This window comes from Tenrec ecaudatus, chromosome 9 (genome assembly GCF_050624435.1).
Source record: "Tenrec ecaudatus isolate mTenEca1 chromosome 9, mTenEca1.hap1, whole genome shotgun sequence".
NCBI classification, from domain to species: Eukaryota; Metazoa; Chordata; class Mammalia; order Afrosoricida; family Tenrecidae; genus Tenrec; species Tenrec ecaudatus.
The window spans coordinates 71,341,173-71,355,281 of record NC_134538.1 but is presented as its reverse complement, the minus strand read 5'-3'; the positions used below and the strand labels follow the sequence as shown (position 1 = coordinate 71,355,281).

General features: G+C 42.5%; 1 protein-coding gene across 1 annotated transcript in view; it reads left to right on the top strand.

Moving 5' to 3' along the window:
* Positions 1-14,109, top strand: part of ANLN (anillin, actin binding protein) — a 63,599-nt gene that overhangs the window by 7,506 nt on the left and 41,984 nt on the right. The window contains exons 2-6 of the mRNA XM_075558191.1: positions 3,734-3,884; positions 5,851-6,168; positions 10,389-10,774; positions 12,554-12,782; positions 13,901-14,091. Of these exons, the coding sequence (XP_075414306.1) occupies positions 3,734-3,884; positions 5,851-6,168; positions 10,389-10,774; positions 12,554-12,782; positions 13,901-14,091 (1,275 nt within the window). The remainder of the gene's footprint in view (positions 1-3,733; positions 3,885-5,850; positions 6,169-10,388; positions 10,775-12,553; positions 12,783-13,900; positions 14,092-14,109) is intronic.

The window sequence follows — 14,109 nt, the reverse complement described above, 5'->3', positions numbered from 1 at the left end:
TCCCAGCCAGTCATCTGCAACCAGGCTGTTTGCACCTTTGAACGAGGGTGAATTATAGCTCTTGCGTTTGAGGGAAGTGGCCTTTTAAAGGCTGGTGGTTGGAACCCAAAAGACACCCCACTAGCAAAAGATGTGTTAGTCTGCTGCCTGATGGGTGGACGGACGGATGGCAGACCTAGAAACCTTGCGAGTCCGCTCAGCTCTGCCCCACTGGATAGCACTGTGTGGTTTGGTGTGTGAATTGTCTCACAAATTCGAATAGGAACGTCCAGGGACTGGCAATTGAAAAAGGGAGAATTCAAAATTTTAGAGACTGGCTAAGATTTCAACTTAAAAGCATTTCACTTTATTTAAATCACACATAAGATTTTTTTATTTTTCTCTTAGGAAACTTTTTATCTTTTCAAAAGCCCAATATATCAGTATTTTGGTATTGCTTATCACCATCCAAAATTTAGTGGCCGTGTTCACTGATTATTATTATTTTTTGTTATGAAAGTATATACAGCATAAGTACACAGCAGTGTGCATTCTCTACATGTGGAATTCAGTGACACTGACTGTATTAGTATCAACAATTATGCAACAATCTAAGCCACCCTCTTCCATATTAGCATTAACATGCTCAGTGGTGTCTAAGTAAAAATGCCCTCCTCCCCCGCTCTGTCCCTGATAATCACTATAATCTTTAGTTTTACATATTTGCTTATTTCATTTAAGTGAGATCGTACAGTATTTTGCCTTTTGTAGTCCCTGACATAATTTCTCAAAGTTCATCCCATCTTTGTTGTGCCATGCATTATGACTTCATTTCTCTCTTTTGGCTGCGTCATATTTCATTGTTTGTGTAGACTGAATTTTGTCTGTGCCCTCATCTATCGATGGACATTTCTGTTCTTTCCACCTTTGACTGGTGTACAAAGCTTGTGGCCATCACTGGTGTGCAGGTAGGTTTGCATTCCTGCCATCTTTTCTTCTGGGTGTAAAAGATGTACCTGGGAGCGATGGGGACTCGGTTTCCAACTGTGGCAATAGAGCCAATTTACAATGAAGTAAGTCACGTGAATGTTTTGGTTTTCTGGTACATGTGAAAACTATGTTTATATTATATTGTAGGCTGTTAAAGAATGCAGTAGCATTATGCACAAGTTGGAAATATTGCATGAATTCAAAATGAGCCCGTACTGCTGTAAAAATGGCACTGGCAGACTTGCTCAATGCAGGGTCCCATACCTTCCGTTTGTAAAACACAATGTCTGTACAGTATACCAGACTGCAGAGTGCAGTGAGACAGGTAGGTTTTTACTCACCTAGGAGTAGAATTGCAGGGTCTTAGGCCGGGGTTATGCTTTGTGCTGCTAACTGTAAGGTCAGCAGTTTGGAGCTACCAGTTCCTCTGTGGCCGATAAACACATGTGGGGTTAATTGAGGGGTGGAGAGATAAATGGCTCGGTGAGCCTCCCCCTTTGAGTTCTCAGGTCTCTTGCTCTCTGATGGTCAGACCAGGGTGTATCTGCCTTAACCAGTTCCCTGCTTCAACTGGCAAGGTTGACTTCCTACGAGACATCCCTGAAGAGAAGCCACATGAACCTACTCTGATGCAGCCCTGGGTGCTGGAGCAGCTGCGTGGAGACCCCTGCCAGTGCTGAGAGGCTTTCCTCCTGCAGTCAGGCATCATTGCACGTGTTTTGTGAGATTGAGGAGGATTGTGTAGATTGGCGTCAGAAATAGGGGCTAATGTCAGATTCATGGGCTTGGCCAGCACTAGTTTGGGATGCTTTCTTAATGTACACTTACCCTTTATATAAAACTCTCTCTTATATACATATGATTTTCTGTGGATTTGTTTCTCTAATGTACCAGACTAACACCCTCTGCAAGAGAAAGATGAGGTTTTGTTGCTTCTGTAAAGATTTATAGTCTTGGACACTCAGTGGAAATTGTCCTCTGATCTTTAGGATCACTACAAGTCAGAATTGATTCAAAAGCAGTGGTGGATGATAAGTCGATATTAAAAGAAATCTTAATTTTAAGTACTTTGTTGTGTTTTACTCACTGCCATCAAATCATTCTAACAAATTAGGTTCCTGTTCAGTAACTCATTTACCAAGTGTTGCGGGGAATTGAGTGTGATCCCTGTAATGTGTTGATGATCTCACCGTTTGGGCGCCACCATCCCATCCAGCCAGGTTTCCTGCCTCTCCTCACATCTCACCTTTGCTTGTGAAATGTTGACCGTGTGGTCCTGTGTTGTTGGAAGTTTAAACCAGCACCCTCCACAGGTGTGATTGTTTACTTTATAGACCAGTTTATCATATTACTTGGTTGAAAGGTTACCTCCAGGACTGGCTTCAGGTCCAGGTTGTAAGGGTGGAGTGATAGTCTCAGAACTTCTCTAGACTTTAGGTCCCAAACTTATATGGCCTACTGCCTCCTTTTCAGAAAAAAATTGTAAACCGTTGCCCCTACCTCCTACCCCTAGCAATGAAAACCTTTTGTACTATAGAGCACAATTTCCGGATAAAGTATAGGTATCTGCGTTGGACACTCCAGCATCCCCTCAGGGGATGGTATTGCCTACTTTGGGCAACAGTGATTTAGTGAGCCAACACTGTTTGGGGCTCAGCTGGACTGTTCTTCTGCTGATCTCCCTTGCGATTACGGAGGGATCTTCATTGGCCTGGCAGATTATCTGGTTTTAGATGATCTGTGGTCACCTTAGTTGCCTACCATGGGGTTGTTGCTGCTGCCAGCTGGGCCAGGAGGCTGAACTTGTGCTGCTTCTCATGGTGGCAGCATTCCAAAAGAGGATGCACAGAATCTGCTAGGCCTCTTGAAGCCTGCGATTGGAAGTCATCCAATTTCACCTTTGCCACACATACAGGTAAACGCAAAATCAGAAGCCCAGCCTAGATTCAAGGGTGGACAAATAGATTCCACTTTAATGGGAAAAGCAACAAGAACTTTTGGTCGTTTGGTTTTCAACAACTCGCTTTATGCATTTTATTCTACTTTGAATACTCACATTGGGTCTGTAATAATTTGGATGTTAGCTTACTCATTTGCTATTGTGGTAGTCACCTAATCTGGTGTCAATTTAAGGATTAAGAGTGTATTGGTGGGGTCTAGGCTGCCAATCTGGAAATAGCCAATGAGACTTCGGTGTGGGCATGGCCTTCTCCTGAGAATTCTGGGAAATATGGTATTTCCTCCTTGGAGGCATAAGACACACTCTCTCTGCTACTCCCTGGGAGACATTGCAAAAGACAAGCCACATGGATGCAACCAGACCCTGGAAGCTGGAGAAGCCACAGAGAGACCCCTGCCAGCACTGAGATGCTTACAACACCACTGGACCCAAAGAGCCTCTTCCCAATGGCTTGTGATTGTCCAGTATTTGGCTTTATTGCATGTGTTTTGTGAGTCTGAAGAGGACTTTATAGATTGGTATCAGACATACGGGCTAATATCAGACTTATGGCCTTGGACTGGACTGGGTTAGGATGTTTTCTCAATGTTCAATTCCTCTTGTATATAAATCTCTTTCTTATACACATATGTGTGTCCATGGACTTGTTTCTCTAGTCTACCCAGACTTACACAGGTATGTCTTGGTTTTCATATTTGAGATGTATTTAACTCTATCCTACACACAGTTTGATGATTTTAGATGATACTTACGATTTTGCGAACTTTTGACTAAATTTGTGTTTTGATGCTCCCATACATTTAGAAACTGCTTGAACGAACCCGTGCCAGGCGAGAGAATCTTCAGAGAAAAATAGCTGAGAGGCCCACGCCCGCAGCCCGGTCTATATATGCCAAGCGAACCAGAGAACCGCTGTCCGAAGCAAGCAACCAGCCCCCACTGTCTGGTGGTGCAGGTAAAAGACCCTGCAGGGGAAAGTAAAAACTCTGTGAGGTGCTAAAAGCCCAGGCATTTTGTTATGCGTGTAAAAGAACCAAGGCAGCCTGAGAAATAAACGTTAAAGGCTCTGGGGGAAAGACTGGCAATTTATTCTGTTTCAGGGTCGTTGTGTAGTGAAAAGGTACGCTGGTGGCACAGAGGTTAAAGTACTCGCTTTTAGCCCAAAGGTTGGCGGTTTGAACCCACTTGCTGCTCTGTGGGAGAACGATGGGACTGTCAGCTTCTGTGGAGACGACAACCTTGGCATCCCTGGGGGGCTATTCCAGCAGCACCTATGCGGTTGCTGTGAGTTGGAAGAGAGTCTGACAGCAATCAGATCTTGTACACACACATACACACACACACAATATCACAATATGCCTGTGTAATAAGTATAGAATCTCTAGTACATATATACATTTATATTTACATAGAAACTTTAGGCATATAAATCCATGTATATAGATATAGGTATGTAGACCTAATGCATATCTGGCCAGTACAAAGTTTCTTCTAGCAAACACAAAGGGGCTTCAAAAAGTTCATGGAAGTTTATTTTAATTTCAAGTTCAATTTCCCCATGGCCCTTTGGAAGCCTCTTCCTATTTCATATGAATTGATTGATGAGACTATATTTTCAAATCTTATCTTTCACACACCTGTGAGAAGAAAAACACAGGCATGCGGTACCCCGTGTGCTGCTAGTTTAGTGTCTGTGAATGGCTGGCCATCAAGGTCAGGCAGTTTCTGGAATGAGCAGAGCAGCAATAGGCCAGGCATGCTGGCAAGGACTTGATATTTATGAACCATTTTCATCCTCTATCTGCTGGACCAGCTGTTCAGCTCTGGAGGGGAAAATTGGGTTATTAATCTATAGAGCTGGAGGGGGGAGTGGGGAGGCGGGCGAATGAGGAGCTGATGCCAGGGGCTTTGGTGGAGAGCAAATGTTTTGAGAATGATGAGGGCAACGAATGTACAAATGTGCTTTACACAATTGATGTGTATGTATGGATTGCGATAAGAGTTGTATGAGCCCCTAATAAAATGATTTTTAAAAATGAAAAATATCTATAGAGCCAATGGATTTAGAAGTTCACACACACATGCACAAACCAACAGTCCCAAACTCCCCTGGAGTCTGCTCGTTTCTTCCTCAGTCCTGCCATCTCAGCCAGCGTTTCCCGTTAAGCTGCCCTCCTGGAGTGTGGGGTAGACCAGAGAGGGTGCTGTTTCTTGGTACAACAGAAACTTACTTACACAGTTAAAGAGGTCAAGGAGTGTGACAGGAAAGCAGAGAAAAGGGCATGGGGTTGGCTGACCATCATGTTTGGAGTTAACCACAGAAAGAGACTATATTTTCTATTTTGCACATTTTGAAGGAGAACAGGAAATAACATTACACCTTTGGTATTCACACAGGGAAGCAGAGGCCCGGCTTGAGTTCAGGAGCCTCTCTATTTCCACTATGACACAGGCATATGCAATCATGCATCGAGTACTAAGTACTTGAAAACTAGGGCTGTGACTGTGTTGTGATGCTTAAATAGGACTATTGTTTTTAAAGAAACCGCAAGCTGCTTATTCTAGTGCATATACATGCTTTATTTTGTATTGTCTTGGGAAGATTTGACATACGTTCACACATGTGCATATAGTGTTATACACACCTCTAGAAAGGTTGTTTGAAGTTATTTCCATCCATACTTTTGAAATCTATAGATTTCCATGTTTCCTTAAAAGGAAATCTTGGTTACCAGAGTTCTAAGTTATTTGAAAGAAAGTAATATTTGTCACTTTATTGTAACTAAGCTCGTAGAAAAGAATAAAGAAACATGTTGGCAAAGTTTGATTGCTTCTTTAAGTATCTGCTGTGAATTTTTCATGGATGCCGTGAGATATGAGATTTTGAATTATTTTTTGGGGGGTGTATCTTTTCAATTTAGAGAAATCTTCTATCAAACCATTACCAACAAAGAAACGCTGTTCTGATAACCCTGCAGAAGCAGTTTCTAACTCGGAAAATAAACAGCCAGTCGAGTCAGTTTCTGCAAAGCCTTGTTCTCCAAGCCCTACTCCACGTCAGGTGCAGCCGCCGGCAGCAGCTGCTGATGGCGATTCGGTGCCGGTGCCGGTACCTGCACAGCAGAGCCCCAGGAGTGAGCTGATCTCAAAGTCGGAAGGGACTGCAGCTTCTTCAGTTAAAACGCGCATGCAGAGACTGGCAGAACAGCGACGCCATTGGGAGAACACTGACCTGACAGGTATAAATTATACGGATACGAAGGGCCATTAATCAGTGTTATTAAGATTCTACTTGGTTTATTGAAATTTTTGTTTATCAGTTAATACATGAGAGATTAATGATTTATGCCCCCTATGTCCTGAGTCACCTGCTTGCAATGGTTTTTTATTATCATAAGTATATTTACAAATTGATTGTGTTTCTTATTGAAGTAGATGATAATGAGTTTTCTGTACTTGTTCACAAAGCCCTGATCCTATAACAGGGTTACCGTATATTTTCAATGAAAACCAGTAAAGAGCAAAGTAGATTCTTAGCATTGCTAGCACTGTGACCCTCAGCGATGTAGTCAAGAGTCTCTAACCCATGCCGTCTGAAATACGTTGTGCCTTGAGCTGCTACCCGCCAGGCCAGCAGTTTAAATTCACCAGTGTTCCTCAGGAGATAGATGAGACTTTCTACTTCGGTAAAGATGAACGGTCTTGGAAACCACAGGGCCGTTGTCCCCTGCCCTACAGGATTGCTCTGAGTTGGCATTGCCGCGAGGGCAGTGTGTTTGAAAAAGTGATGCTGTTTGATAGGGAGAAAGAAGACACCACAAACAAACAAACAAACAAACCGTTATTTGCACCTTCAAAGGTCGTCATTTTGTTACAATGTTGGGGAATCGTTGGAATGGCCTGCGAAGGCTCTCTGGAGAAGTAAATCAGTGATTTACAGCAGACTCATTTGTGCCAGGATGGATTGTACTCATCTCCTGCCTTATGCATTAAAACCGGAACAAGTGGATCCAAACTCACAGCAACCCCAGGATTCTGAGGGAAGCACACAACCTGTCAGGGCAGTTGAATGGCTGGCCTTACAGTTCGCCCCCATTGTCTAACCACCCACCTCTCTCACAAAACAAGGGAATGAGGGTGAGGAGAAAGTAAAAGCAGAAAAGCGCAGCTTGAAGGGGAAAGCCAGCTTATTCAACATAGTCACTTGCTAGAGATGGTTCTGAATTTCCCAGCAGTCTATGGTCTACCTGCCCGCGACTCTGGTCTTTGTCTGGGAACGGCACTGGGGGTTTTTAAGCGGAAAATCGATGAGACTTGTCTGTATGGACCTTTTCTTTTTTCTTAATGTATTTAGTGATAAATCTTGATCTCCTTGTGGATTTAAGCAAAGCTTTCAAAGTTTATCCATGCTTCCAAGCAACCAAAGTCCTGACTCAGTTTAGAAAAAACTCCAGCTAATCCTTTACATGGAGGAACTTTACATCTTTCCTTCCTCTTCCTCATTCTTTCTTCAACATTTCTGTCTTCTTAAAGACCCAGTAAGCCCTCATCTGTCAATTTCCTTCCTTCATGAGCTGTCCCCTATTATAAATTCCAAATATTTGCCACGCGGATGATTTTTCTGCCAGTCTTCTTCCTCATATTATCCTGTTAGCTTACTTAGCATGTTCACATAACTCAGCCTTTTTTTTTTTTCCTAAAGTCCCCAAATGCATTTTTCCATAGCTTCCTCCCAGGAAGATCAATGTTCCAGATACACTGAAGAATAGATTAGTTCTTCGAGCTGTCATGTGAGGTTGCTGTCTGTCCACCTGTGCAGCTAAAGCGGACCAGGGGTGCTTTACAGGTGGCAATTGTACCTGATCCACAGACTGAATCACGGGTGTTGTTGGGAGGTAGATACAACACTTTCACATACTCATTGTTTTAAAATATTAACATCTTATGTATTTTGTTGTTGAGAATACACACTTATTCAACAGCTGCTCCGTGTATCATTTATTGACATTGATTACATTCTTCAAGTAGTACAGCCATGTTCACCTTCCCCCTATGAACACATTTATTGTGCCTAATGTTCCTATCTCTTATGCCAATTTGCTTTTGTCAACTTGAGCCCATATATGAGAGTAAGTAAGTCAAAAAGTATTGCTGCTAGGCACTCAGGATGGTCGTGGGGGTTTATTAGGAAGATCTTTTAAGAAAATGGAAAACTTCATCGGCAAGAAAAGTGCCAAGAAAGTTGTTACAGAATTTTTTTTTCCCCTTCACATAAAGGGCTGCCCTGTGAGAATTTTTGTGGGAAACATTACCCACTCACCTCACAGCACTGATCTTGCCCTATCAGGCTTCTTTTTTCTTCCCCAAGCTCAAGAACATCGTCCTTGTTCAGAGGTACACAATTGGAGTGCCCTGAGGACTCTGAAACTGCTGCTTTGCTGTGGAGTCCATTGCAGGGTGCACATTCTTCAGAGAAAGCTTACAGAGATGGAAAAACTGCCCTCCAAAGCGTCTAAATGTTGATCAAGAATATGTCAAGAAGGCATGCCGTGACATTTTAGTATTTTTGTTTGATAAAGTGTCCTGTGGTTTGGGAGCAATGCTTTTTGACATACCCACCTGTTGATAGTGCTTGAGAAGTCCTTGATGCTCGTTGATAGTGCTTGAGAAGTCCTTGATGCTCGAGGGAAACGTACTTTGTTAGTTAAGCTAGACTGTTCTTTAGTTTTAAGAAGGCGGAAAGGGTATATTTAGTTTAAGGTTTAACAGTCATCTCAGGGGTTCACGTAACTTTCTTTGCTCCAGGAAGCCTGCAAGCCCATGAGGGATTTACATTCTCTCCTGCAGCTTCTCACTTATGATCAGGATGCTCCTATGGGATCCTTGATCAAAATGTTCAGTAAAGGCCCCTGGAGTATGGTCATGGCTCTTCTGGTCTCTTGACAAGAGATTATATTTGGAGGTAAAAGTAAACATATTTGCCTCTTATTTCAAGCACCCCTTCCTCTATTGTTCCAAGTGAGCAGCCCCCGCAACACTAAACAAGCTAGTGGGCCAGTTAACAAGGATGTCCCATGAAACCATGACCTTGATCCTCCAAACTAAGAAACCAAAACCTGTGAGTTTTTTCGTTGTACATAGGCAGCCTTAGCAGCTACTTTTTTCATTTTTATTGGTCATTGTTATAAATATATGTCAAATCACCTTTGCAAAGTTAACATTTTTCATGGTGAAAATCTCTTACGGATAATTTTTTGCCTTGTATTATCTTATCCAGCACATTCTTGAATATTCTTGGCAGCTTGAGCGTTGCTGCATCCTGTTTTTCTACTTAGCTGTGTGTTACACGGGCGAATCTACCTTCAAATTGGCGGGATTCACCTTGAGACATTAAAGCACTCACGATATGCTGTCTGTGCTTGGCTCTTCCTTCAGGTTTTCAAAAACTCCTAGGAATACTTTTCTGGAGCCAGACTCTATTCAAATCATCAGAGGCATGTCCCTCTTATAGACTGATCCTCCTGGCTGAAATTAGTCATTTTATGCCATTTGCTCCTATAGCTCTCCAAACTCCTATTTCTTTACTGATGAATGAAGCAGTCCTTCCTCACAAGCTACTTTGCTGACTCCCTTCCCACTGTTAGATCCTCTTCATGGCCCTTGTCCATAGATTAAAAAGCCCTCCTCACCTTTTTTGGATTAGAATTGACTGTGTGGCATGACTTCCTTTGCTTCAGGTGTTATGGGGAGGATAAGCAGGGGGGAGGTGTTACAATGTGAGACGCTTGAACAAGTTGGTTTCAGGTGAACACCTGGTGCTTTTGTTGGGATGAAATGCTGAATACGACCAACCGATAGGCCTGGTAGGTAGGGAAGTAACAGTCTTACCGGCTGCATGCACAGTTCAGTTGTCGTATATCATGAGAACTGAGCATTGCCCGACTTTGTCTTGATGACTCCTGACACTGACTCCATTGTAGACCAGGCTACAGCTGTGCTATCCAGCAGTGTTTTGAACATTATGTCACAAAACTGAATACCTAAAAATAACACCAGCGAGTTATCTGATTGTATGTATGTAGTATTGTATGAAGAACACATTACTAGTGATAAGTTGTGAAAAGGAAAACAGCACTAAAAACCCACAGTAGTCCAGTTGGCCATAATTGACACAGGATGCAATTCAGGGACTACCTGGATAATGGAAACATGATAACTTACAGTATCCACTAGCCATCAGACACATGGAAAGTAGACTTAACAAAGTGTTTGTTTTTATAGATTTAGATTAAGTGTCACCTGGTGTGAAAAGATATTGATAAATTTAGACAGGTTGGTGGTTTTATGCAGATGGAAACTTGTTATTGCTTCTTAAAACTACTGTCTCATTTTAAAAGTATCTATGGGAGGTTCACAGCTCTTCAACCTGGCTTATAACTCTCTTCTGGAAATATTTCAGATGATAAAGCCGAGAGCTCGCTCTTCCCCACGATGCCATCGGAGGAAAAGGCTGCCACTCCCCCCAAGCTGCCCCTTCCAGACACCTCGGCGACTCCAGTCGGAAGAAGGGCCCGGCTGGCCGACCTCGCTGCAACTATTTGCTCTTGGGAAGATGATGTAAATCACTCATCTGCAAAGCAAAACCGTGTACAGGAACAGCCTGGCACCACTTGTTTATCCAAATTTTCCTCTACAAGTGGAGCATCTGCTAGGATCAATAGCAGCAGTGTTACGCAGGAAGCTACGTGGTGTTCCCAAAGGGAAGGCGATGCCTCTTTGAATAATGCCCCGGCCTCCCGGGCTGCGGATGCAGCTTTGAGTCATGCCCCCACTTCCAGCTCTGTGGTAAGTAAACAGATATGTTCATCTTTGGGAACCTTTTACCTATTTGCTCTTTTGTTAGGAGTGGTAATGCATATAGGTATGCATTTTATAATATGTGTGTGGATATGTGTTCTCTCGGATAGAAATCCTGTGCCGATGTGTGTTTTCTTAGAATACTGGCTGTCCAGAACGTAGAGATCGTAAGTTTGAAATCTCACCCCAAGATAAATTAGCAGCTGACAACTAAAATCACACCATTTTAATGCAAATCCAAGCTTCATGATAATGGAATGGTGGAGGCTTGGTCACAAGGAGTGTTGAAAATCCCATTCCCATTAAAATGCTTTATGTGTGGTTTAGCTGTAGGACAAGACAGCAAATTGTTAACTGTTTCATGGCTGAAGGTGCCTTCAGGAGGGCAGGTTGCCCTATGGGACATCAGGGGCGGGTGGGACAGTTTTCTTTTCTTTTTTACGCTTAAACAATTCTGTAATTTTCTTTTTTAAAAAAATGATTTAATTGGAGTTTCATATGGCTCTTATCACAATCCATACATCCATCCATTGCATCAAGTACATTTGTTCCAATCATCATTATCAAAACATTTTCTTTCTACTTGAGCCCTTGGTGTCAGCTGCTTCCCGCCACCCCCCGCCCCATGAACCCTTGATAATTTATAAATTATTGTTTTATACTGACCGATGTCTCCCTTCACCCACTTTCCTGTTGTCTGTCCCCTTGGGAGGGGGTTATCTGTAGATCATTGTGATGGGTTCCCCCCCTCTCCTCCTACCTCCCACTTACCTTACCTGTTTTAAAAACAACCTTCAAACACCGGAGACTAGCTTTTAGATGGTATTGATCGAGGCTTTGGAGTTAAACCTTCATTCACCCACAGCTGTGCCACAGAATTAGCACTGGCGCCCTGAATAAGTTACTCGAACCTACCAAGCCTTCTTTTCCTTCTGTCAGATAGGGAAAGGGGCTGTGATTGGGCGGGGGATGAGGGTGTTAAATGCGATCATGTACAGAAAGCAGTGAGCAAGGTGCCCGGTACGTGTTGTTGATCTGACCCATAGGGGTTCGCTATGGAAGAGGAGAATTGGCCCCTCGGCATTTCTTGGCCGGAATCTTTGTAGAAGTCGATCACCGTGTGTTTCTCCTATAGAAGCTGCTGAGTGGGTTTAAACTGCCAATCTTTCATCATGTGCCCAATGGCTTATTACAATGAGCCATCAAGTTAGGGTATGATTTTGTTAACTTATTGTTGACTTAATATATTCAAAAATAGGTAACTTGGTCTAACACAGTTAAGAATTAAATTAATTAATATACCAGTGCAACAAGCACCCTGGTAGAGTAGCACATTACATGTTGGGCTGTTAACTGCAAGGTCAGCAGTTTGAATCCACCAGCCACTTCACAGGAAAAAGACGAGGCTCTCTGCTCCTAGAAAGATCTCAGAGAGCCACTTGTGCTCCACCCTCCAGGCTCCCTGTCAGTTGGAACGGATGTGATGGCAGTGTGTTTGGCTTGGCATTAGTGCCGTAATGTGAAAGCATTTGCTTGGTAAGACGGGGAGCAGCACCCCTCCCTACTCTCCTGACGTGGTTGCCCCAGGACGTATTATATAGACTCAGTTATATAGCCTGTGCTAAGTTAACTACTGTTTTTCAAGTCTTTCAGATCGGTTTGGCATGTTATGTGGCAAGCAAAAATTTTTTCTCTTAAATCTACAAGGACTCTACCTATGGATATTTTTTAATATTGTCAATAACCTTAAGTATTACTCTGTTTCAGAAAGCTACTTCATCCCCACTTAAGCCTTCTACTGCATCCACCACTAAGTCAAAACAATGTGAAGGGCAAAATCCAGAGCTACTTAAACAAAGTCCTGCTAGTCCTCTGAAAACAGAAGCATTGAAACCCAATGTGAAGTCAACCGCATCCCCAGCAGTTTGCTCCAAAGGAGAACTAACGAGGGAAGGTTGCCAACAGCCTCAATCTAAAGACAAATCTACAACGCCAGGTACTCTGCTATCTAAGGCTTCTGTGGACTGTTTTTAAGGTGGTACTCACAGGATTTAACATGCGGTAATGAGTGGTCCATTGTGTTGGGCCAATGGCCAGGTGTTCTGAATGTGGCTTCTTCAGAGTTAGCTTTAATTGATTGTATGAATATTTATGAGCATCGATAAGCCCACTTATTGGTGAAAGTATTTAGCCTATTACCTTTCAACAGTCAAATATGCGTTTTCTAGGATGGCCATGCTAGATATTTTCTTCTATCCATTTTGATGCAAACAAATCATAGACACTGGAAATCACACTTTAGGGGGGCTGTTTCCGTGAATAGAGTTTTATTGGAACACACACCTGCCCATTGTTTCTATTGAAACTGTTTGTGGCTGCCTTCATCTTAAAATGCAGAGTGGAGCAGCACCACCAGAAACCACCAGGTCCTCAAATTATCAAAGCATTTACCATCTAGCCTTAACTGAGAGTGGTTGCCAACTTCTGATGTGTAGATATGCTTCTTTTTACGTATTGTACCTCCAGCATCACCGTGATGGAGGTAACATAAGTCCCATCTGCCTTGGGTTCTATGCATTTCATACTATTTAAATCAGTTCATAGTGATGAGTATTTGGTTCAGATTCTGTTGATTTTATTTATTTGGAAAGATAAAGTGAATAGTGGAAAGAATGGGGAAATACCGGAATTTTATATTTTAAACTCATAAAAGCAAGATGAATTTGATTGGGCTGTAGAACTTTGTTGGACTTTATCATGACTTGGTTAGTAGCAATTTGTTAATATGCAGATAGTCAATTTCTAATCATTCAGACTCTTGATTGCTCAGACTGAGAGTTACCTAATCTCCACCACCCTTTCACTGGTCTCTCAACCCTTCTTTTAAGAGCGAGATGCTATATATATATATTTTATGACATAGAGCTAAATGGAAGAGAGGAGTATGATAAAATTTTGAACTGCTTTTATATGGTTGACTTTCTGAATGATTACTCCTAGAAGAACAAGTAGCTTACTTCCTAAAACCAAAGCTTGAGAGTAATAGCTTTAGGACCTGTCACTGAGTCATTATCGTCATTTGTGATCTCTGGAACTGTGGTGTGTTTTCTGTAGGAGCAGCAGGAATTAAGCCCTTTCTGGAACGCTTCGGAGAGCGTTGTCAAGAACACAGAAAAGAAAGTCCAGCGCGTAGCACGCCTCATAGGACCCCCATTATCACCCCAAATACAAAGGCCATCCAAGAAAGATTATTCAGGCAGAACACATCTTCGACTACTACTCATGTAGCTCAACAGCTCAAGCAGGTATAACTTACACATTTA